A 24,756-nucleotide genomic window follows, 5' to 3' on the forward strand; every position below is an offset into this window, starting at 1 on the left:
CCCAATCATCGGGTTGGAATTCCACTTTCTTTCTTCCATGGTTTTGCCTTTTTTCTACCTTAGTATTGATCTTCTCTATGCTTTCCTTCACTTTGGCATGAACCTTCACCATTTCAGACGCCTTTTGTTTTGCATCTAAACTCACAACAACATCACTAGACAAAAGGGTTAAGGTTAAAGGAACCAAGGGGTTAAAACCATAACAAACTTCAAATGGAGTCATGCCAATAGAGGAATGGAGGGACCGATTATAAGCAAATTCAATCAAAGGCAAACAATCCTCCCAAGAAGTGGGTTTTCCTCTAATCATACAGCTAAGCATGCTCCCAAGAGTCCTATTCACTACTTCGGTTTGACCATCTGTTTGAGGGCGGCAAGAAGTAAAGAACATGAGCTTGGTGCCAAGTGTACCCCATAGACTCTTCCAAAAATGGCTAAGAAACTTGGAGTCCCTATTACTAACAATAGTGTGAGGCACTCCATGCAATTTAAGCACATGATTCACAAATAAAGAAGCAACATGAGATGCATTATCACATTTATGGCATGGTATAAAATGAGACATTTTTGAGAACCTATCTACCACAACAAAGATGCTATCATGCCCCCTTTTGGTTCTTGGAAGACCCAACACAAAATCCATAGAAATGTCAATCCAAGGACCAATAGGAGTGGGAAGGGGAGTATACATACCTTGAGGACGAGTCTTTGATTTTGCTTGCTTGCACTCCAAGCATTGTCCACAAAGCTTCTCCACATCATTCTTCATTTTGGGCCAATAGAATTGTTCATTGAGGATGTCAAGTGTTTTGGAAACTCCAAAGTGCCCCATCATTCCACCACTATGAGCTTCTTTGACAAAAAGCTCTCTCCATGAACTCATAGGAACACACACCCTACCATATTTGAACAAGAACCCCTCAACAAGTTGGTAGCGGTCAACTCTCTTCCCTTAAGTCAACTCCTCACAAAGTTCTTTGAAATTGGGATCTTGAGAATAGAACCCCTTGAGGCTTTTAAATCCCATCATTCTAGAAGTCATAGTATTTAGCAAAACATACCTTCTAGACAAAGCATCTGCCATGACATTTTCCTTACCCTTCTTATAATGGATCACATAAGGAAATGCTTCAATAAGTTCAACCCATTTTGCATGTCTCTTGTTGAGTTTGGATTGACTCTTCAAATGCTTCAAGGACTCATGATCCGAACGAATCACAAATTCTTTGTGCCACAAATAATGTTGCCAATGGGTCAATACCCTCACAAGTGCATACAACTCCTTGTCATAAGTAGAGTAATTCAAAGAAGCCCCCTTTAGCTTTTCACTAAAGTAAGCCAATGGCTTGCCCTCTTGCATCAATACTCCACCTATACCAACCCCGGAAGCATCACACTCAACTTCAAATGTCTTCTCAAAATTTGGCAATTGCAACAATGGTGACAAAATCAACATGGACTTCAACTCTTGAAAAGCCTTCTCTTGCTCATCTCCCCAAACAAAAGGAACTTCCTTTTTGATCAATTCGGTTAAAGGAGAGGCAACAATACTAAATCCCTTCACAAATCGCCTATAGAAACTTGCCAACCCATGGAAACTCCTCACATCGATTGTATTTTTAGGAGTTAGCCAAGTTTCAATGGACTCCATCTTTTCTTCATCAACCTCCACACCATTCACACTCACAACAAAACCCAAGAATATCACTTTTCAACCCCAAAGGAACACTTCTTGAGATTAGCAAACAACTTTCCACGCAATAAGACATCAAACACTTGTCTCAAATGGACTACATGCTCCTCCATTGTTTTACTATACATAAGAATGTCATCAAAACAGACAACCACAAATTTATTAATAAAGGGCTTCAAGACATGATTCAACGGTGAATAACAAAGCAAAATTGCGGTTTTCAACGTAAAAATTATAGAGATTAAAGTAGAATTAACTAAATAGCCACACACCCAACCATGTAATATTAGTAAATAGGTACTCTCTGTATAACCATGTAATATTAGTGTATAATTTATATATATCATTTGGAAAAAGCAAAGAACAAACTCAGCTAACTATCTGTAAAGATTCCACGATTAGATGATGCAAAAACAATGTAACGGCAAGGATCATATTGTAATCCATTTATCATATTCATTTCATTTGGTAATCTCTGCCACCCCATTTTAAACTCTGACTATTTCTTTTGTCCAGCCAATGCACCAAAACTCGACAATAATTTAGTGACCAACACATTTGATGCTTCACAATGGGCAATGTATGTATCCGGAGTTATGCAAGATAGTTACCGTACATATTAGCCGATCATAGCATTCAACATACACGGAAAGCACTTTAAGCTCCAACGTTTACAAGGAGATCATGAAGATAATATTATGTAGCAGAACATCAAAATCCTATATTAAGTCTTAACAGCACCCTACAGCAATCATAGGTGGTGTTCTGCCTAGGTAAATTCCCGAATACGAAAGATTATACAGGGCTGGTCCAACTCCTGGCTGCTCATAAGTTCTCTCCAAAGCACACAAAAATCCAATTCACCTACATTACACAAGTGTATTAGAATTAGCAAGAAATAAGGGACATCAGACAAGTAAAAGCACAATAATTGTGGGAACACCAATGTGCCCAAACTCGTGGCCAATCAGAAATAAATTAAGAATGTGCACAGCCACCCAAAAGCTGCATTTCAAGAAGGAAAGCACAAAAAAAGAAAGAAGAGGAAATGGAATGTTTCTGTATGCGGACAGAAATAGCCTCTTCACAGAAATGTGGTTTATGTCCATGCTTCCCTAATCCCCTTACCCTGCTCTACCAGGGGAGCATTTTGGGTAAGCTCTCTTAGTAATTCACGAATATTCTGTACCACCTTCTGTCTCCATATTTCATTAGCTGAACTTGGAGGAACATGCAGATTTTAATCCTATAGTTGTTTCCTAGTCCCTACCATTGAGCTTCCTATCATTTGTATTACAGAAATTACTCTACATATATTATATCTCATTTAGTATGGTCCGCATTGTTCATCAAATACCAATACCTCTTTCTGTCTCCATATACCTAGCTTGTTAAAAGAACATGAAGCTTCTCTTGCTATCATTTCCTGCAATTAATTTTCCCATCATATTATTCAATTCCCACTCGACGATAGCTAGCTCACCCTCTCATTTCCAGAAAAACCATTATTTAAATGCTAAAAGTTAATCCTTTTTGAAGTTCCAAGTTTTTGTTTATAAAATATTGAAAAATATGACATTAATGAGTTCAACAAACTTTACTTCGCTTTTACCTTTTTTCGTACCAAACACTTGATTGCATAATTGCAGGTTATTAAAATGGACTGATGAAATGAACTAGCTCCAAATTCAACACAAATTACTTCAACCACCATCAAAACACAAGCAATGTCAAAGATCCAGCAATACCTCTACTTGGGATTTCGAAGGACAATGATCACAGAATCTCCCCGAAGGAACATCTTGCTAATAAACCTATCTTTGTTAACAGGATTAGCCTTCTTTTTTCCTTTTCCAGTCTTGGGCACCTGAAGAATAAACATAAACAACTTTGGTAACTGGAGCCTATGCAAGTAACAAATCCAAGACACAATACACATCGTCCCAAAAAATCGATTTAAGAAAATCAAGAACAAACAAACCTCAGTCCACATTTCTCTAACATTTTCAAGCACCATGTTGCAGTGACGATCAAACGCCCTCACACGACCAAGAAGTTTCCTGTTGTTTCTACAGTTGATGAGCACCTAGAACAGCCAGAAGAAAATAATCTGTAAGATAACATGCATAAAGATAAAGATGATGCCCTTCCACATATAAAACTGAAGCTTGCATCTAGTTCTACAGTATTGAATCTAAGATAAATGAGAAAGTATACCGGCATGACTGTGGAAAGCACATGGTCAACATAAGCAAGGTTCCAGAACAGATTTAGTCAATCTTCTTATAATTAGCATTAACAAATAAGCACGACATAAACAAAGACATCATCATAGATGCTTAAAGTCTATCAAATACCTGTGTGTTATTCTTAACACTCATCATCAGGACGGAAAGTGGGCCAGTATTGAACTCCTCTTCCTCATTTTTCCCCTGCAAGAAAAAGATCCATTAGTGAAAACAGGACATCTATCATAAAATCTGATAAGCAAGTCAGATTCACTGGAGACTGATGAGGCCCAATCCTCTATCACACCAAATAGAAGGGCATACACTCTTACTCTCTGTGCTTAAGCTGGATAATCTAACAATTAAAATTTTGAAGCTAAGCACTTACACATCTGGAAGGCGAACAAGAAGCAAGACTCACACGGAAAATGAACAATTATGAATAAACATACCAAGAAGAAAAGAAGAACTGAAAATAGGATGTCTGTTAAGGGAAAACTACACAGTTTAGACCTAGTTTCTACGTTATCCAAAGTGAAAACATGAGAAAATACTGTCACAACACTTGCATGGAGGTGGGAGCAACACAAGTGTAGAAAGTTAAGCCTTCTAATTTAACCAACCATTTTTATACTCGGAAGTTCTAAGTTTTACAAAAATTCGGTCCTAGCTATATTGTTTTTTTGAAGTTCTAATTGATTTTGTCAGCTGTTTTGTGAGTGGTGAACTCAACAAACTTAACCAAAGACTTGTCAACAGTCAATGTAAAGTGTTGGAAAAAAAACTACAGATCAAACTATCTCAAACAATTTCTTGTTCTTACTTTAAAAGGGAGGTATAGCCTATTCTCATTTTTTATCAGGAAAAGAATACAACCTATTCTCATTTTAATAAAATAAAAGACGTCTGCCTAGAAAATTATTAGATGTAATGTGTAAAGCAGGGATGACGGTAACCAACAAAAGAAATCTAATCAATACATGGCACTAAGGTGAACAGGAAGGAAAAGGAAGTACTAAGTAGTAGGGCTGTACAAAGAAAACCGACAAACCGCACCAAACCGACAAACCGAACCAAACCGGAAAAAAAAAACCCGAGTAGTGGTTTGTTTGGTTTGGTTTTAACTAAAAAAAGTCAAACCGAGACCAAACCGATCCGGTTATATATATACAATTTATAAATATATTTTTTTTTTTTGATTAAGCACCGGGTGTCCAGGTCTCTTTGAGCCCCGACTAATCCCGGTGGTGCACAGGCCCTCGGCAAGGAGTTTCCCGCAAGTGCACCACGGGTAATTCAGGGTTTTACCCCAGTCCGATGGCCCTCAGAAATTGTTTACACCCAGTGGGTTTCGAACTTGAGACCTTGAAAGGAAGCACCCCAAGGCTCAAGCCAATTACCACCAGGCCAACCCCTCAGGGTTATAAATATTTTTATACATATATAATTTATAAATATGTATGTAACTTTATCACTTTTAAGCATTGATTAGTCAGCTTCGTTCGTGATGCAATCCATTTAAGAATTGGTACCACATCCGATTGTATAATTAATTCTTTTTTGGCAATTAAAAGAGACTTTTTCATTACAAATAGCTAATGTTGTCCAATGTCAAAACACTACTATGGCACAACAGCCTAGCAGTTATCAAAACTAGCCTTTATCACATTAAAACAACTCAAACAATAAACAAAACTAGTAGACTAAGGGTAGAAAATCAGCTCATCCAATCTTTTTGTGAGTGTTGTCCACTGGGAACCTCTAACAAACACCTCTTATATGATCCTCCTTGTAAGTATTTGTGGTGTATAATGAATTGTTAACGCTAAGTTTGAGTTATAATCTTTTTGTTCATTTAGCGATAGGCTTTTTAAGTAAATGTTTAAACGCTAACAAAAACTCATTTTACGGAACAATATTGAAGTTGTTTGTTACTACATTCTGTTTGATTGTTATAGTTATACATCAAATGCATCATGCATGTTCTATACTTATTTGATTCAATTATTACGAATTTTTTATTTAATGAGTCAATGAATTCACCACACATTTTTCATTTTACATTTTTAGAAATAGAAGGGTAAGATGCTTATTTTTGGTCAAGCAAATGCCATTATAAGATGCTTCGTATCGAACCAAAAAAAAAACCCGAAAAAACCCGACTAACCTGAAAAATCCGAGAGTGAAAAATCCGATTTTTGTTGGTTTGGTTTGGTTTATCGATTTAAAAACCCGATACAATTGGTTTGGTTTGGTATTTGAAAAATCCAAACCAACCGGTCCATGTTCACCACTACTAAGCAGTAGACAAGCCCTAAAAAACAAAATAGTTCACAACACGGACATAAGCCAATGAAAAAATAAACAACTAGAGCTGTGTATAAGCAAAACACTTGCAAAGTAAGCTGACTTACAGGGGCATCCTCTTCCATTGGCCGACTGCAAAAGAGCAAAAAAAGACAAGGAAAACAAAAATAATTAGGAACCTCCACTTGCTAATGCTTGATTAACACAAAAAATCAGCAGGAATAGAAAACAAATCAGGAATCGAAAAAAAACATGAGACAATGACCAGGTTTTTTTCTAATTTCTATATCCTACAGCCTAGTTATCCTTTTATTCTAGCCAAAAGAAGGGTTCTATCACATGTAGGGATGGCAATTGGGGCAGGGCAACCCTTGACCCGCTAAGATTTTGACCCCCCCTGCCCCGTTTAGTACTTTTTAAAGATGCCCTGCCCCGTTTAGTCTTTTTCATATGTTTTCTTTATTTTCAATTTGTACTATTCTGTTCAATTTTTAAAGTGATTAAATAGCGTCGCTAATTTGCCAATATTAACGAAACCTTGACATTTATGTGATATGTACCATTGACAAAATCAAGACACTATAGAACCACATTACTATGCATGCAGGGAACAGACACAGTAAAATATGTTCCAACGTTAAATGGACACATCTATAATATCGTTTGGATTCAATAGATTTGATAGGTTTTAATTTAACTAATCCAAGTTGAGTACAAATGGCATTAATGAGTTTGTAAACTAAACCAAAGGAAGGAACTGAATGTATCCACAAATGTTCCGTCACTAGTTACTTAAAAGTTCTCCTAATTTTACAATCTTCTGACATCATATTATTGCAAGGATGCAAAATGTGAATTATAGATAATCTATTAATTTCAGCTAGCCATTCAGCAGACGAGAATAATTTATCATTGTGACTACCTAACACAACTGATTAACTACATCTATCCTCAGAACAAAGAATGATTTCTATAAGGAATATCAAGAAAAGAACCAAAGGAAAAACAAAGACCCACACAAAATTATGAACTGAAACATTCTGCTTCTCAGATACCCATACTTGCAAAGAAGAAGAGGATTTGACAGAAAACAATCAAACAGTAAAAGGAAGTTGCAATTTATTTTCAATCTATGAGTAAAAGAATATAAGAGTCAAAGTTGGTTGCATGGTGCTCTTGTAAAATCTATGCATCTTTGGAGTTCAAAGCTATTTGCAAACACTGTGTTTCACCATTTGATCCACCACCTAAGTTGCGCGGACTCTTCACTTTCGTTGCCCCACCCGTGTCGGATTCTCCAAAAATGCACTACTTTTGGAGTATCCGACACGCACCCGACGATATTTTTGAAGAGTCCGTGCAACATAGTCCACCACCTCCCCTGCCCTTCTATGGATTAGCAACATAAAAGTTTTGCCCCACCCTGCCCTACCCTACTAAGGTGTCTCCCTACCCTGCCCGTTAAGACTTCGCCCCACCCTGCCCTGCCCATCCCAACTAAGGTGTCTCCCTACCTTGCCCGTTAAGGCTCCCGTTTGGCCAAGAAAAAAAAAAACTGAAAACAGTTTTTGTTCATGAAATTTGATCAGTTTTTTGAAAATTTATCTCCAAAAAAGAATTTCAAATTCCAAAAAATAGCCCAGACCAGTTTTTGGGTGAAAGTTCACTTCCCCTCACAAAATTTCAAATCTTTTTCAAGTAAATTGCATTGTCCAAACGCAGCTTCAAGTTCCAAATATATTTTTTTTTAATACAACTTCAAGAACTCTTTTTGTTTGTTTGTCAAGTTCCAACTAAATCTATGGCCAAACACTAGCTACGGCAAGATCGTCTGCTAAAGGGGTTACTACAATGACAAGAAAAACCCTAAAACTATTCGGAAAATTACGTTATCATGGAAGCCATATCATCAAACTAAAGCAATTCAAGCAGAGAAGATATACAACTTAAAAGTGTAAACTTACCTCATCTTCGATTAAACTGAAGAAATTCAAGAGCCAAAAAAGAGGGAGATTAGTATTTGAAGTGTGCAAAAAAAGTGGCTAGGGTTTAAAGAGGGGACAGTGGAAAACAGTCGAAGAAAAAGATTTAGTGACGTTTGGTAGTTAGCCAAAATTATCCGGATTCCCGGACTAATTTATTCTAACTTGTTGTGAGATGAGATAAAATAATCCTAGAATAAGTGGGATAAAGTGAGATATTCCACCCTTACATAAGCCTTCATTTTGTCCCGTGTTTGATAGGATAGGAGGTATAAATTTTTCCTACTAAATACGCTACAAAAAATTAGTGCTGGAATATTCCAGCTTATGCCATCCAGCAAACACCCGTTACAGTTATGGGCTGGGGGGAGGCCCTTATAGAAACGGGTTAACAGCCCAGCCCAAACGATTTATCTCTCTGTTTTTCAGTTTAGGATATACGCCCTCTAGTGGGTTAAATTGGCATAAAAATCCAGTTACATTCACACAAATGCCCCTATTTTGGGGTGGTACTGGTATGTGGTGGGTCAAATGGTGAAACACAGTGTGTGCAAAAAGCTTTGAACTCCAAAGATGCATAGATTTTACAAGAGCACCACGCAACCAACTTTGACTTTTCTGTTCTTTTACTCATAGATTGAAAATAAATTTCAACTTCCTTTTACTGTTTGATTGTTTTATGTCAAATCCTCTTCTTCTTTGCAAGTATGGGTATCTGATAAGCAGAGTGTTTCAATTCATAATTTCCTTTGATTCTTTTCTTGATATTCCTTGTAGAAATCATTCTTTGTTCTGAGGATAGAGGTAGTTAATCAGTTGTGTTAAGTAGTCACAATAATAAATTCTTCTTGTCTGCTGAATGGCTAGCTGAGATTAACAGATTATCTATAAATCACATATTGCATCCTTGCAATAATATGATGTCAGAAGATTGTAAAATTAGGAAAAGTTTTAGGTAAATAGTGACAGACCATTTGTGGATATATTCAGTTCCTTCCTTTGGTTTAGTTTACAAACTCATTAATGCCATTTGTACTCAACTTGGATTAGTTAAATTGAAACCTATCAAATCTATTGAATCCAAACGGTAGCTTATAGATGTGTCCATTAAACGTTGAACATATTTTACCGTGTCATTCCCTGCATACATAGTAATGTGGTTCTATAGTGTCTTGATTTTGTCAATGGTACATATCACATAAATGTCAAGGTTTTGTTAATATTTGCAAATCAGGGGTACTAATTTAATCACTTTAAAAATTGAACAGAATATGCAAAATGAAAATAAAGAAAAAATATGAAAAAAGACTAAACGGGGCAGGGCAAATTTTTAATGTTGTGCAAATTAGATATGTCACAAGGACGGAAAAATTAAATTCTCTAAGCGACAAAAATTGTGGCATCACGAAACTCATTTACAAACTAAAATAAAGATTTTGCTCCATCACTTTAATGCTTCGCTAGATAAGACAATTTTTACCGTTATATATAAGTGGATAAACATATGATTAATTAAAGTAACAACGATAGTAAACGAATTTGTTAAAGATCCACAAATAAAGGTTCAGCAAAAAGAAAGAAAAATAACATGGTGAGATCTAATAGATTACCTCATATTTGAATTTTGTGTATCGACTGAGCAGGTGAGAAAAGGTAGAGAGAATAAAAAACCCTAATAACAAAGTGAAGCGGCCCAGCTACAAATATACAACTAGGGTTGGCCATAAGTACTGAAAATCAAAAAATCGGATCGAACTGAACCAAACTTCAAGAAATCGAAACCGAAAGAATCGAACCGAACCAATTTGGTTTGGTATTTGGTGTTCACCTTCAAAAAACCGAAACTGAAATAGCCGAACCGAACTTTGATGAAACCGAACCGAAGAACCGAAATTTATACGTTACACAGAAAAATTAAAATAGTCCAGATCCATTAAGTTTAAGCCCAAAAAAAAACTCAATTGTAATAAGCTCTCTTTTGCTTTTATATCCCTAATTTTTCACTTAAATTGAGAAAATTAAATATCCTTAAAAAAAAAGTGACTAGGATGTGTCTTTAGGATTAATGTATGTCCTTTATGTGTTATCTTAATTATTCTTAGAGAAAAGACATGTTTTGGCCCCTGAACTTGACAGCAAAACTCACTTTAGCAACTAAACTTAAGTTGTATTTATTTACCCCCTTAACAACTTTCAAGTTAATTAAATACCCCCTTAACGGGTGACGTGGCAAAAAAGTGTACTCAATTTCTTAAAAGCGCGTGGGATGAAAAAAAAACACTAAAACTGATCCCAACTGTACAGATGTCATCTTCTAATTGGATGATATATTAAGATTTTCTTAATATTTTATTTTCCATTTTAAATTAACTTTTTTCTTTTCTTTCTTTTTCTTTTCCTTTTTCTTTTCTTTCTTATTTTTTTCCCTTTCCCTTTCTTTTCTATCCTCTCGCTTCTGCTCTCAATCCGCATCTTCTTTCTTCTTCTTTTAATTTTTTTTCCTTTCTTTTTCTAGATAAATTGAAGAGAGCAGATATGCTTGAAATGATAAATTGAAGAGAGTAGATATTCTTTTTCTAGATATGCTTGTTGTTCAAACCCAATTTAAACAATACCCACTTATCTAAATCACTTATTTCTCCACTTTTTGTTACAATTTCGTCCTTTGAAGCTTCATATCTTCAGTTACAAAGCACACAAAGCAAAAAACTCACTTGAATTGCTGTGGGGAATAAGGAGATGGGGGCAGCAACAACAGCTGAAACGATGGGGAATAAGGAGAGGGAGAGGAGAGGTGAGTGGGGGCGGAGGGATGGGGGCAGCAGCAACAGCACAAAAATGAAGAATTCTTGGTATACTTTATTTCGTGGTATTCTTTGACAGTGTCAATTTATTTTATACAAAATTATTATATTTATAGTCGTTAATTTATTAATTTATTTCTCTCCAACATTTAATCCATGGAAGAAGAATAGGGTGGGTTAGTGATGAATTGTGCTATGAATTAGGGAACGGGTGGAGTTTTGTTAATTTTATACAATTAGTTTTTTTTTTTTTTTTGGGTTTGGGATGATGTTGAAGAAATGAATGTATTTCAATTTGGTGTTGATTCTGGGTGTTGCTCATACGTGAATGTTGTTGAAGAAAGAAGAAGATAGCAGCAGCGAGTTGGGTGTTAATTTTATACAACTAGTTTTTTTTTTTTTTTTTTTTTGGTTTGGGATGGTGTTGAAGAAATGAATGTATTTCAATTTGGTGTTGATTCTGGGTGTTGCTCATACGTGAATGTTGTTGAAGAAAGAAGAAGATAGCAGCAACGAGTTGGGGGAAAGGGGAGAGGGAGCGGGGGTTGGGGGTTAGAAGGAGAAGGGATGAAGAAGAAAGAGAAAAATTAAATAAATAAAAATAATTTAAAAAATATTTAATGACGTGGACCAATCACCAGGCGAGTGGTGAACAACACCAAGATCTCATCTGGTCCAGGCCGTTAAGGGGGCTATTTAATTAACTTGAAAGTTGTTAAGGAGGTAAATAAATACAACTTAAGTTTAGTTGCTAAAGTGAGTTTTGCTACCAAGTTCAGGGGCCAAAACATGTCTTTCTGTATGTATATAACACCTAGTGATCCTATATTATGGTTATGATTTTCTGTTATTGTGGATTCTGCTTATTTGATTTTGATTTTAATTTGTTAGTTTTATGTTTTGTTGCTTTTGAGAATATGAATTATTGTAAATAGAAACGCTTCTAATATCATATTAAAAAAATCGAATTGAAAAAACCGAACCGAACCAAACTTCAAAACACAGAAACCGAAAGAACCGAACCGAACTAGTTTGGTTCAGTGTTCGGTGTCCACCTTCAAAAAACCGAAATCGAAATAGCCAAATCGAAATTTGATAAAACCGAACCGAAAAACCGAACGTCCACCCCTATATACAACCCTTTACCCCCTGTTTGGATGGTGGTTTCGTGTGGTTCATTAATGTATGATTTTGTATGAAACCATGTTTATTTCCATTGTTCTTAAAATTATGTAGTATGGTGTTGTAAACCCGTGGTTCATCCCATGGTTATATAACCATGAAAAGTCTCAATTTTTATAACCACGAATTTGGTGATTTTTCCGTGGTTACGTATTTCATTTTCCCATTATACCCCACCCTCCACCATCCACCTCACCCCACCCTCACCTTACCACTCACCCCACCCCACCCTCCACCATCCACCTCACCCCACCCCCACCCTACCATTCACCCCACCCTACCCTGCTCCACTTTCCACCATCCACCCCACTCCCACCCCCACTCTACCACTCACCCCTACCCCACCACCGCCCCACGCTCCACCATCCGCCCTACCCCCACCCCACCCACGCCACTTACCCCTACCCACCCTTATCCTACAACCACCCACCTCACACCACCCACTACCCCTTACCACCACCCACCCTCACAACTACTCACCCCATCCTACCACCCACTACCTCCATCCTCATCCCACAACCACCCACCTCACACCACCCACCACCTACCACCTCTCACCACCACCCACTACCCCCAATCCCATCCCACAACCACCCACCCCTCCACCACCCCCTGCTCACTAGCTACTTATTTTTTAAAGTTCCTATTTTATTCTTTACCTGAATTTTATTAATATATATTGTCTAATTTCTAATTAAGAACTAAAGGTATTTTTGTAAACTTACAAGTTATTATACAGTACCATACAGTTAAACCAAACAATACAAATGTTATTAAATCACAACAAACGATACAGTTTATCCAAACATTGTATTTATTAATACAGTACAATACAATATAACACTATAATGTACCATATCATACTGTACATTAATGAACCATGGGAAACAACCATCCAAACAGATGGTTAAGTGTGTCAGCTCACTTCCCAAAGTTTTCTAGTTATCCTGATTTTTTAACTGGGTCATCTTTTAGAAGTATCTTTGACCTTTTCTTTTTGAGTAATACATAAATTGCCCCATAAATTTGTATTGAAAATTTAGTTACACACTTTAATTTTAGGCTTAATGCATACACGACCCCCTAAATTTATCTCCTTTTTTTCTATTTTGGCACCTCAACTAAGTATTGTTCCTATTGAACCTCTGAACTCGTCTTCAAGTGTGTTTATCAAACACAATCTGACTTACATAATATTCCAGCTTCAATTTAGCAACGTGCTAACATATATTCTAATTTAAGTATGTCATATTTTAGCTAAGATTAGCAGCAATTGAGAGTAGAAAAAATGGTAGCTCTTAATTAAGCTGACAGTGGAAGAAAAAAGGGTAGCTCTTAATTAAGCTGGCAGTGGAAGAGCAGAACCAGCAAAAACCGACACATCCATACCTAAAGAATAGCTTACCACATGTCTAAATTTTATTTTTTATTTTTTATTTTTTAAGTGAAAAATGGCATTTTGAGATCTAAAAAACTACTCCTTGATTTAATGATCAAATTCTTTTTGTTACAAAGTATTAATTTAATGATCAAATTCTTTTTGTCTTTTTGTTACAAAGTATTAATTAAATCAAAGAGGAGTAAATTCAAGTAGATTCTGTGCGTGAAAGGGACAAAATGTAAATGTACACTTTGGCCCTTTCACGCACAGAATATGTGCGTGAAGCCTAATTTGGTTCTTTTTTTTTTAATGGGTTAGTTTGGTTTCAATTTTTTTTTTTTGGGTTACAAAAGTGCCGGACTCGATATTCACGTGTACTTATCTCTGTCATAGATTCATTCGTACCCAACTTTTGAACTAGTATTTTTTTTGGTAACCATATATTTTGTTCTCCTTTGAGTAATCAAGTATATGAAATTTGGTATTTTAGAGTTGGAGTTGATGATAGAGTTGTGTTTGGTTATAGTTTTTGCAGAGAATATTTAGTTGTTTGAATGTATTGAAAGTGAAGAAAAAAAAGTGAAAAACAAATTTTGGTTATTTTTCAAAGTTATATTTGAAATTTTTATGGCCAAACAACATAAAATGAAAAAAGTAAAAAATACCCTGGAAAAAAGTGAATAATTCTCATGGACAAACGGGCCCTTAATATTTCGATTAATTCGAATACACAAAAAGTATACATTAGTCGCAATGTTCAAACTCGTAATATTTAGTAAGAGTAAAAGAATCTCAATTATTAAACTATGCCCGTCACACTGTAAGTTTCATTAAACATTAAGGGTGTGTTTGGTACAGAGGAAAATATTTTCTGTTTTTCAATTTTTTAATGTTCGGTGGTTAAAAAATATTGAAAAATAACCTTTTCAAAAAAACAAATTTCTTAAAAATGGGAAAAATGACTTCCCTTATAGAAATAGAAAACAAGTCCCACAAGTAGTTTCCACACTAATTGTGTCCTTACCATCTCTAACACGCCTAATCTTCACCCCACCCCCGTAGCCCCTATCCTCATCATCTGACACCCCTAACCCCACTCGCATCTTTCATTGTATAAATCTAGATTATATACAAATACGTTTAGGATAATATTTTTTCTTACGTATCGGAAATAAGAAAATAAGTAAGAAACCCACTTATTCTCCTCGAAAACATTTTCATGGAAAACATTTATTTCATACCGAACATACCCTAAGGGGTCATTTTGTTTGAAGTGAGTTATGCATGGATAAATAATGTAATAATTAGTTATGCATTATGAGTAATACACTATATGTTAGTAGCAGTGCGTCCACCAAACAATATGGAGAGACCTGGTTGTCTATATGTTCTCACAGACAGCTCATTAAGTAAATAACACAAGATTTTACCGTGAAAAACTCCTTGCTCAACAACAACAACAAGCCCAGTATAATCCCACCATGTGGGGTCTGGGGAGGGTAGAGTGTACGCAGACCTAACCCCTACCTTGAAAGGTAGGGCGGTTGTTTCCGAAAGACCCTTGGCTCAAGAGAGGAAAACAAGACAAAAGGCCAGGTAGGACCAAGCATATCGAAAACAATATGAAAACAAGTAATAACAAAAGCGAGAAAGTCATGGTAGAACAGTCCGGAGAAAAACTCCTTGCTCAAAGGATTAAAAACCACGACCTACCACGTAGGATTTCACTTCACTACACTGAGCAACTTCAGATTACAACCTCTTTCCGTCTAAGAATTTAACTCTCATAAATCCCTCACCTTTACAATACACTTACCGTACCCTTAGTGTAACAACCCAGTATTTTTCCAAGTGTCTTGAATTACTTCCTTATTCACAGTTTATTTAATTTTAGCGGTCTTGTACCAAAGCATATAATTATGAAATATATTCATATAATATATATGTAGATATATTTAGTTGTATATATAATTTATAGGATATATTTTATGAAAAGACAGTTAAGTGAATAAGTGGGTTAGGCCATTACTCTGGTTGCTGGCCACGTTAATAATAATGAAGACAAGAAAAGTTTAGATGTGAGTTAATAATTCCCCAATTGTTAGAGGGACCCACGGTTATGATTAGTGGTAGATTGATTGATGGTATGGAGTCGCCCGGAACTCCCTAGTATATGTTAGTTTATAAATTTTGATTGTTGGGTGTTGTTGTTGGTAGTTTATGACAGGTATATAAGTGATATTAGTCATAATTATAGGGGAAACTCTGCCCAAATTTCAGTAGGCCTAAGAGACTGGTTGAGACAGTTAAGGTTGTTAATGTGTTACTCTTTGACGACGTGAAGAGTTTTTCCTACGTTCGAGGACGAACGTTATTTTAAGGGAGGGAGAATGTAACAGCCCAGTATTTTTCCAAGTGTCTTGAATTACTTCCTTATTCATAGTTTATTTAATTTTAGCGGTCTTGTACCAAAGCAGATAATTATGAAATATATTCATATAATATATATATAGATATATTTAGTTGTATATATAATTTATAGGATATATTTTATGAAAAGGCACTTAAGTGAATAAGTGGGTTAGGCCATTACTCTGGTTGCTGGCCACGTTAATAATAGTGAAGACAAGAAAAGTTTAGATGTGAGTTAATAATTCCCAAATGGTTAGAGGGACCCACGGTTATGATTAGTGGTAGACTGATTGAGCCCCACTTTTTTTTCCACTTAAACCCTATCTCGTCTTATTTAAAATCCACCATCAATCAATCTACCACTAATCATAACCGTGGGTCCCTCTAACCATTTGAGAATTATTAACTCACATCTAAACTTTTCTTGTCTTCACTATTATTAACGTGGCCAGCAACCAGAGTAATGGCCTAACCCACTTATTCACTTAACTGCCTCTTCATAAAATATATTCTATAAATTATATATACAACTAAATATATCTACATATATATTATATGAATATATTTCATAATTATCTGCTTTGGTACAAGACCGCTAAAATTAAATAAACTATGAATAAGGAAGTAATTCAAGACACTTGGAAAAATACTGGACTGTTACACTTAGCCAAGCACACAACCACATTTGACTAACTCTAGCCAAACCAACTAATACACTTAGCTAACTCTAGCCAAGGGTACCACTTAATAGATTGAATAGGTAAACTGCCTAAAAACTACTGAGAATTTAAGCTACCTACAACAGCTTCTTTAGAGAAGAGTAGGTTTACAATTTAAAGAACGAGTGAACAAAGACTCACAACAACCTAAAGAACATAGACATAATCTGGTGTCTGGATCAGGTTTTTCAGCTTGAAAGTGACTTTGTTCTTGAGAGCACTTGAGAACTTGTGGCTGCAAGGATTTGCACAAGATTGTTTAGGTTTTCAAGTGTTGCCCAATATGTTGGAATAAGTTGTACATATATTGGAGAACATGTGGGTGAGATAGAGACCACTCATCCCATGTTTGACTTAAAGGATGGGCCGCAACACTGCTGTACAGTTATGCAGTTGGCAGTGCATCTTTACAGTTATTGCTGTTGTACGACGTACAGAGAGAGCAGATAGCGAGCCAGGTCTCTCTCTATTACTTCAGCAGTTTGACAATTATCAAAACATAAAATGTACTTTGTCTTATCACTATAATACAAAAGTTATTCCTTGTTGAATGTTTAATTTGATATATGACATATTAATATATATAACATATAATTTGGAATAGTTATTTACTTTTAAGAAAATATTTTCACTATTACAAAGGCTCATTTATTATTTTAATTCATATATTACTAATTCTCGGATTCTTATTTCATGGGGGAAAAACACACTATTTATTCGATTTATTTAGAATTTTGCCTAAACTATGTCGATTGTCGACTCCTCACTACAGTATATCCAACTATTATCCAAATTATTTTCCATTCCTATTTGGTCCAACATTGGACACGTTGCCAGAAATTTAGTTTCTTTGTCATCCTAGGAAACAGTTAATACAGTTCTACAAAAAGGTCAACAAGTACCATAAGCTTAGCCACCTGTTCATTTCATTTTGTGCCATTTGCAAACCTTTTTCTTCATTTGTACCCTTTGCTTACTTTAATCTCCATTGAAGAAAAACAAACAAACCCTTTTTGTATCGGTAAAGGGCCAAATATAGTCTATACTATTGGAAAAGGGTCAAATATATCTCTCGTTATAGTTTGGGTCTAAATATACCCTTGCTATTATACTTTGGGTCAGATATACCCCTCATTTTAACGGAGAGACACGTGTCATCATCCTATTGGTCTATTTTAAAATATCTCTTAATCAATAAAAATCCAACTCATAACCCGGTATCTAATAAAAAAAATCCATATCCATACCCGGTATCCAATTAAAATGAAATCTTTGCTCTTCCTTCGCCGCCGGTCCATTTCATCAAAGCTTTCATCTTTATGCATTTGCATTTTGCTATACTTTTGCTTTTTTTTCCATCAATCAAAATCTAATTCTTCTTCCACTTCAGCAAATCTTTCAGCTTTCTGCTTTTACTATGCTACTGTGTTGTTTATTATCAATCGGATGGACTTTTTTCCTATTCAATATTTTCAGCTTGAACAAAATTTTCAACTTTATGTATGTATATGCTATTATTTTCTTTATCCTCCATCAAAATTGGTTTCTTTCTTCATTGCGACAAAGTTCTTAGCTTTCTGCATTTACTATGCTATTATGTTATTTATTCTCAATCAATATTGAATTCAATTTTAATGGTGAATTTGATGGTCCCACTATTACCATATTTAATCTGCTCCAAGGCATTTAATCTGCAAAGAAGAAGAAGGGGAGCAAAACTTTCATTTTAATTGGATACCGGGTGTGGAAATGAATTTTTTAATGGATACTAGGTTATGGGTTGGATTTTAATTAATTAAGAGATAATTTAAAATAGATCAATAGGATGATGACACGTGTCCCTTCATTAAAACGAGCGGTATATTTGAGCCAAAGTATAACAGCAGGGGTATATTTGAACCCAAAGTATAACGGCAGGGGTATATTTGGACCCAAAGTATAACTAGAGGTATATTTGACCCTTTTCCGTTTTTATATTCCCAATTTCCAATCTCAATATTTAAAACCTCTCGAATTCAAATAAATCAAGAAATAAAAATACATGGCAAAATTGGTGAAAAATGCTGTTTTTTCCCCATCAACTTCTAGTTTTGGTGATATTCAACATGGGGTTTGTTCTTTTCCTATGAAATTTAAAAATCCAAATTCATTTGGGATTTCATTATCAACAAGTAATGATTTTTTGGGTGCTAATATTTCTCAAAGAGGACGCTTAAGTTTTCCAAGTTCAATAGAAGAAATAACAAATATGCAGCTACCAGTGCTCAGGTTTGTTATATTTTCTGATTTTAGATATTCTATTGGCTTCTGGATCATAATTTTTATGTTTACTGGTTCCGGATAGATTATTTGGATATATTAAATAGGTTATTTAATGTAAATATAAGGTTTGAGTCAAAGTTATTGAATTCTATGAACCTGTATCACTCTAGCTTAGAAATTTCTGGTCAACGCATAAGTGGTTGAATTCATATAATTTCAACAATACCTGTTTTCTTATGTGAATATCAGTTGCTCCAATTTAGGTTTGGGAATATTTTTGGAATTATTAGTTAAATAAGTATGTAAAAAACTTATCTTTTTTTGCATGATTTTGTGTTGAAGAATCCAGTGTGGGGCACAGATGTTTTGGTCCAATTTAGTGCATGATGATTGGTTAATATTGTTTCATTCGATTAAATTAATTTATGTACTAATCAGTTTCATTGTTCAGGATTAGTGGTTACTTTATAAGAAAAGCAGTGTGCAGATATAATAATAGGCAAGTGATTTGATGAAACTAGTTACTTTGATCCCTTATATGAATTACCAGAAACAGCTTTGGTAATCCAAATGAAAGACGATTTTAAATAATACGGAGTAGGAAATTGACATAAATAACCACCCATCTAAAAAATAGCGGGCAGATGTTATATACATATAATATATGTATATGTATATCAGTATATTTATATGTATGTACAATATTATATGTACGCCAATGGCAATTTTGGGCGATGCATTTTTACCATTTGTATTACTAAGTTGTTGTTTGCATAAGTTGGATCACCATATGATCCTTCTCTTTTTAAAATTTGGCAGGCTTGAGTCTATAGAATATAAAGGGTTCAATTTTTTCATCGTGCGCTAAATATGCATAACACAGATGAGCATTGGAGTTAAGAAAGCACCAAAATGGTGGGAGAAAGGGCTTCAACCTAACATGAAAGAGGTGACTGGTGCCCAAGACTTTGTCGACTCCCTTCTAAGCGCCGGAGATAAACTAGTAGTTGTTGATTTCTTTTCCCCTGGCTGTGGAGGCTGCAAAGCCCTTCATCCAAAGGTAGTAGATTCTTATGGTCTGAACTATTTGTTAAATGTGCTTATGTTTTTGTAAATTGAAATATGTCTATTTCAGTAAGATAGGACTAATGACCTTAGACTTGGTAAAATTGGAAAATGCAGATATGTCAGCTAGCAGAAATGAATCCGGACGTGCAGTTCTGGCATGTGAACTATGAGGAACTCAAGTCAATGTGTTACTCACTGAACGTACACGTTCTCCCATTTTTCCGTTTCTATAGAGGTGCTGAAGGTCGTCTTTGTAGCTTTAGCTGTACCAATGCCACGGTTAGTTTTCCATCCACCTTTATCTGCGTTGGTTTTTCTTCTAATACAGCAATCCATGCACTTATGTTAGCTTTCTTCCTAGCTGGTAATGCTTTTCTTCTATGTCATTCTTGGGATGCATGTAAAATATTCAGGATGGTTATTGGAAAAGTTGTGTAATTTAAAATCTGCATTTTCTGCATAATGTCCCTTTGGATTAATTGTTCTTCTGTTGTGATGACTAAGATATTCAATATGTATGCGACAGCTAATCACTGCATTCTTTTATAGCTGTGTTTTATGGCGCTTGCTTCTTTTCCGATATGTGATTTATTACGGGTTCTTTTTATTACCGGTTCCTTTTGCTACAACATGATCCTATTTTGGAATGGTTTTCTGACAATAACCGCCATATTTTGGAGCAGATAGAAAAATTCAAAGATGCATTGGCAAAGTATGGCGCAGATTGTTGCAGCCTCGCACCAGTCAAAGGGCCTAAGGAGAAAGAGCTACTTGCGCTAGCAGCTAACAAGGACCTATCTTTTGCGTACACACCAGAAACAGAAGAACCAGTACCTGTTGTTGCCTTACAAGAAGATATGGTGATAAAAACAAACCGAACATTTTCATCTCATCCAATTACATTTCGCCCCTTATTGCTTCCACTTCCGCTTCCCCTCACGTCAGCTTCACATAAGGCCAAATACGACTCAAAAGAAGTGAAGCTTGTTAAGAAAATGGGCATTCTGACACCACGTGCCTAGAACTGGACATGAAGCGTGGATAATATAACATGATGGTGCAATATTCGGCAAACCAAGAATATGGATGGATCTAGCTCTTGCTCAGACCATATAAAAAGTTGACATTTTGCGAGTAAATTGTTTCATAGAGGTAATATACGCACAATTGTCTTGTGTTTTTTTGGTGATGTACGTTCTGTGTTTTTTTATGTACACAATGTTGCGGCAATGGATTGAAGATGACATGTACCATACTGTATCTGGTTGTTATACATATTGTCCGGTATCTATCTATTCTTAGCTGGAGCAACAGACAGGCACTCTTTGACTTTCTCCTTTTTTTCACTAGGACTCTAGGAGAAAAGTAAGTGCATTTCTAGTAATATGCTTTACTTGTTTCTGAATCTGTTGGTGATTGAGAATTACAGAAATACTAAGTTTGAAATTTACACTTCCAAGTCTTTATTTGTATATACTCTTCTAAGTTATGTCCTTCCGCTTTTATTTATTCCATACATAGGTAAATAGTAGAGATTTGGTGCACAGCCTAACAGACGAACACGATTGCGAAAAGATATATCCCCATGCAGTAAAGTAAAATTAGATCTCCACAATTGCAAATGTAAGTAGAAGGTAACGAACGCCTCTCAGATTACTGGTATAAAATAGTAGAGCAACTTCATTGCAGAAATTCACAACTGGACTTCAATAAAACAATATTGAACCAACTCCAATTAGTTTGGCAGCTGAGGCGCCATCTGCACCAGCAAAGGAGTGCTTTATTTCAACAGCCTTCAACCATGAATTTCATTTGCCAAAGCAAAGAGCGGCTTCCGTCATCATGGCAGCTAATAGCTACACTATGCCCAAACCAAAAAACATCAAAGTTGGACACTTATAAGTATAAAGCCATTATCTCTTCCAATTTGTACTACTAATCACAGAGCGGATGAGTGGATCAAAAGCTAAAAAAAAAAATAGCTAGAGTTGCACTGATAGAGATACAATAGAGACGGATCATATCTCAAATATTAGCAATAAGATGTCCTAGAGCTGTCCAATATATGCAGCTGTATTTAGAGTGTAAAGTTTTCGAAATGGAGTTTAGACTGTAAAGTTATCATTTTCATCAAATCACTGCTACATGCTGTACAAATTGAAGGTGATACATTTTAAGACAAAACAAAATAACATGGCATCAGATTGTACCAGTAGACAGGTAGCATGGTGCTAAATGATGTACACATCACGCTGTTTAAAACTGGCAAAAATTATCTATATATGCTTCCGAAACAGGAACATCCCCACAAAATTAAGAGGTGCTCACAAGTAAGAAGCAACTCTACCACTAAATCATCCAGATAATAACAAGCACTAGGAGATGCAGAAACATCTACACACTTCAAAAGATTCAAGTTCATGTAGCATCAATATGAAGTAAAACTGATTGTAATGCAGATCTGAACATAAAAGGAACAAAATACTCTGATGTATTATAAGTATACTATGAATCACAGCTCCAAACAGAACAACAAACATGAAGGTACTTGAAGCACCAAGAAATATTTAAATGCAAATATACTACTGTATAATAAATCAAGAAAATTGCATGAACTTGAGCAAATAGCACATAAAAATTAAAACTTTTCTGGAATCAGGATCTGCCTCTGAACTTAGAACATCTATTATAACGAAACAGTCTATGTTCATCAATAATATGAACAAGAATACTTAGAATGCAAATACTTGTGTAATAAATAAATCAAGAAAAATTCATAAACTCAAGCAAATAGCACATAAAAAATAAAGGAAAAATGACAGCCAAATACCATTGCATCTAGTTTACCTAATATGTACACACTGTATAGATAGTGTATACTAACATACATATATTATACACAACATATACATACAATATACAGTATACTTCGGCCCGAAGTGTACATTCACATAAGTTTCCCAAAAATAAAACCTCTTTTGAAATCCGTACCTGCCTCTAAACTTAAAACATCGATTGTATCATGAAACTATCAATTTTCTTCAGTAATACTTAAATACAAATACTAGTACAAAAAGCATGAATCAGAGCAAATAAGATAAAAACTTAATGCATGAACTAGAGAGCAAATAACACATAAAAATAAAAGCTTTTTTTTGAAATCTGACAAGTACACATAAAATGCAAATACTTGTATAATAATATATCTACCAAATAATAAAAACTTGTTTTTGTGAGGGTATTATTGTAAAGTCCGCAGAAACCCTCATCGCCCCGATTTATCGATAGGCTCAGATAGCAGACAGTCTTCATCACAGTAAAGCAGGGCAAAAGGGGTAACGGAAAATTGGAAGGCAGAGAAAGAGATTAACGGAGCCGCCATTAAACCCTAAATTAATAGGGCGGTAACTCCTCTCTAACTGCACCGGTTATATTTCCGTTACCGTCTTCGCCGCTACCCACTGCTCAGATAAGATCAAGTAGTTTGAGGTTAAAGGCTAACACCTTCTTCGTTTTATATAGATTTCCTGAAACCTAAAATGTTGTCATTTCTGTGTGCATTTCCTAATATACCCTGCCTAGTTGTCAATATGAGAGGGAAAAAAATCCGAAATTGACCACTATTTTTTAACAAAAGCTCAAAATAATTCTATTTCTTTTACAGTTTACATGGTACAATAATTACCCACATTCTTTGCTTAAACGGTACAATTTCAGTCCTACTCCTAATACTACAACAAGAAGACAACAACATACCCAGTGTATGTACCCTCGACAAAGAAAAGCAAATCAAAGCATTCCAGAAAAAAAGAGTAAAAGAGAATGTTTCTAGTGAGACTTGAACTTACAACCATGAGCTAAACATTATGCCCTGTAACCGATGAGCTGAAGTTCATATTGTAAAGAAAGCGACTACAGTGGAATATAGAAAAATATATTTGTGCTGCTTTAATCATATTTTGGATCTTGAGTTTTGACGTACTCGATAGTTTTGTTAGGTGAAATTTACTTTGCAATGTATTCGTATAAGATGCTCAACTTATTCTACCATAACTTGTTTTATTAATTGTCAACCCTCCATCTTAAGCTAATTTTATTGCAATCGTTTTATGTGTGGAAATCAAAGTATGCCGAAATGGCCTTGCGACTTGAGGTTTAATGGATTATCAATTAATACTGAAGATTTCTTTGATAATCTTCTAAAAAAGTAGCATTCATGACATTTTCATAAACTTTCCCGCACAACATCTTTTTTGAGCTACTTAAAATATATTTATAGTTAGTATAATGGTAAATAAACAAGAAAAAACTTCTATGGCAATTGAAACACATTTATTCCGGTGTTTCTTGATAGAAGCACATGGTATAAAATGATGCACATAAAACAAAATATGAGATTTGCATAAAAGCAAAAAAGAAATTATGAGTTTGGAAGAAAATATATGCGACGCTGGTGATGTTTAATTTCTGTTTAAAAATCAGTTATAATTTATTTTCACAGAAAGTGAATCTCATTTCAAGTATTGTGAATTGTAAATCGATTATGTGAAAGAAACAAGATTAATTTGAAAAAGAATCGAAACAGAATTAATTTAATTTTGAGACCTTAACCAATTTGAGGAAGAGTTGAAATAGAATCAACATAAATTCAAAATCTCATCAAAACACGGAATTTCTTACCTCATGTCTACTTTCGCAAAAAATTACCAAAAAGACAG

General features: G+C 35.1%; 2 protein-coding genes, 2 long non-coding RNA genes and 1 other non-coding gene across 7 annotated transcripts; 2 read left to right on the forward strand and 3 right to left on the reverse strand.

Annotated features, from left to right (window-relative positions):
• Nucleotides 1–2,224: 2,224 nt before the first annotated feature.
• LOC132607353 (uncharacterized) lies at nucleotides 2,225–9,895 on the reverse strand. 3 transcript variants are annotated; one of them, XM_060321285.1, is made up of 6 exons: nucleotides 9,821–9,895; nucleotides 6,336–6,360; nucleotides 4,051–4,125; nucleotides 3,675–3,779; nucleotides 3,442–3,560; nucleotides 2,225–2,557 (listed from the first exon to the last, which is right to left on the reverse strand). In XM_060321285.1, exons 1-5 carry the CDS (start codon nucleotides 9,823–9,825, stop codon nucleotides 3,444–3,446), a joined length of 327 nt encoding a protein of 108 aa, XP_060177268.1. In that variant the 5' UTR covers nucleotides 9,826–9,895; the 3' UTR covers nucleotides 2,225–2,557; nucleotides 3,442–3,443. The 3 variants fall into 3 exon arrangements, with proteins under 3 accessions (XP_060177268.1, XP_060177270.1, XP_060177267.1); XM_060321287.1 differs by lacking the exon at nucleotides 9,821–9,895 and adding an exon at nucleotides 8,193–8,380 and having other exon boundaries at nucleotides 2,225–2,527; XM_060321284.1 differs by lacking the exon at nucleotides 9,821–9,895 and adding an exon at nucleotides 8,193–8,363.
• Nucleotides 9,896–10,316: 421 nt separating this feature from the next.
• Nucleotides 10,317–11,864, forward strand: LOC132605477 (uncharacterized). Its single transcript, XR_009569197.1, has 2 exons — nucleotides 10,317–11,253; nucleotides 11,404–11,864. It is a non-coding gene; the product is annotated as an uncharacterized LOC132605477 (long non-coding RNA).
• A 5,760-nt stretch (nucleotides 11,865–17,624) lies between these two features.
• On the forward strand, nucleotides 17,625–21,613 carry LOC132607354 (thioredoxin-like 1-1, chloroplastic). The gene is made up of 4 exons (XM_060321288.1): nucleotides 17,625–18,976; nucleotides 19,854–20,030; nucleotides 20,153–20,317; nucleotides 20,722–21,613. The coding sequence occupies exons 2-4, from the start codon at nucleotides 19,854–19,856 to the stop codon at nucleotides 21,058–21,060; spliced, it is 681 nt and encodes a 226-aa protein (XP_060177271.1). The 5' UTR covers nucleotides 17,625–18,976; the 3' UTR covers nucleotides 21,061–21,613.
• Nucleotides 21,614–21,666: 53 nt separating this feature from the next.
• On the reverse strand, nucleotides 21,667–23,952 carry LOC132607355 (uncharacterized). Its single transcript, XR_009570255.1, has 2 exons — nucleotides 23,249–23,952; nucleotides 21,667–21,894 (listed from the first exon to the last, which is right to left on the reverse strand). It is a non-coding gene; the product is annotated as an uncharacterized LOC132607355 (long non-coding RNA).
• On the reverse strand, nucleotides 22,241–22,380 carry LOC132608543 (small nucleolar RNA snoR137). Its single transcript, XR_009570452.1, has one exon. It is a non-coding gene; the product is annotated as a small nucleolar RNA snoR137 (small nucleolar RNA).
• Nucleotides 23,953–24,756: the final 804 nt, after the last annotated feature.

The sequence above is a fragment of the Lycium barbarum genome, chromosome 8 (genome assembly GCF_019175385.1).
Source record: "Lycium barbarum isolate Lr01 chromosome 8, ASM1917538v2, whole genome shotgun sequence".
Taxonomy (NCBI): domain Eukaryota; kingdom Viridiplantae; phylum Streptophyta; class Magnoliopsida; order Solanales; family Solanaceae; genus Lycium; species Lycium barbarum.

What these genes read in the sequence shown, in the direction of transcription:
- LOC132607354 (XM_060321288.1), top strand. Translation starts at nt 19,854, where the DNA reads ATGAGCATTGGAGTTAAGAAAGCACCAAAATGGTGGGAGAAAGGGCTT. An exon ending in GCAAAGCCCTTCATCCAAAG is followed by an intron (nt 20,031 to 20,152) that starts GTAGTAGATTCT and finishes TGGAAAATGCAG; the next exon opens with ATATGTCAGCTAGCAGAAAT. An exon ending in TTAGCTGTACCAATGCCACG is followed by an intron (nt 20,318 to 20,721) that starts GTTAGTTTTCCA and finishes ATTTTGGAGCAG; the next exon opens with ATAGAAAAATTCAAAGATGC.
- LOC132607353 (XM_060321285.1), bottom strand. An exon ending in CAATGGAAGAGGATGCCCCT is followed by an intron (nt 4,126 to 6,335) that starts GTAAGTCAGCTT and finishes TTTTTCTTGCAG; the next exon opens with GGGAAAAATGAGGAAGAGGA. An exon ending in GTGTTAAGAATAACACACAG is followed by an intron (nt 3,780 to 4,050) that starts GTATTTGATAGA and finishes TGGCTGTTCTAG; the next exon opens with GTGCTCATCAACTGTAGAAA.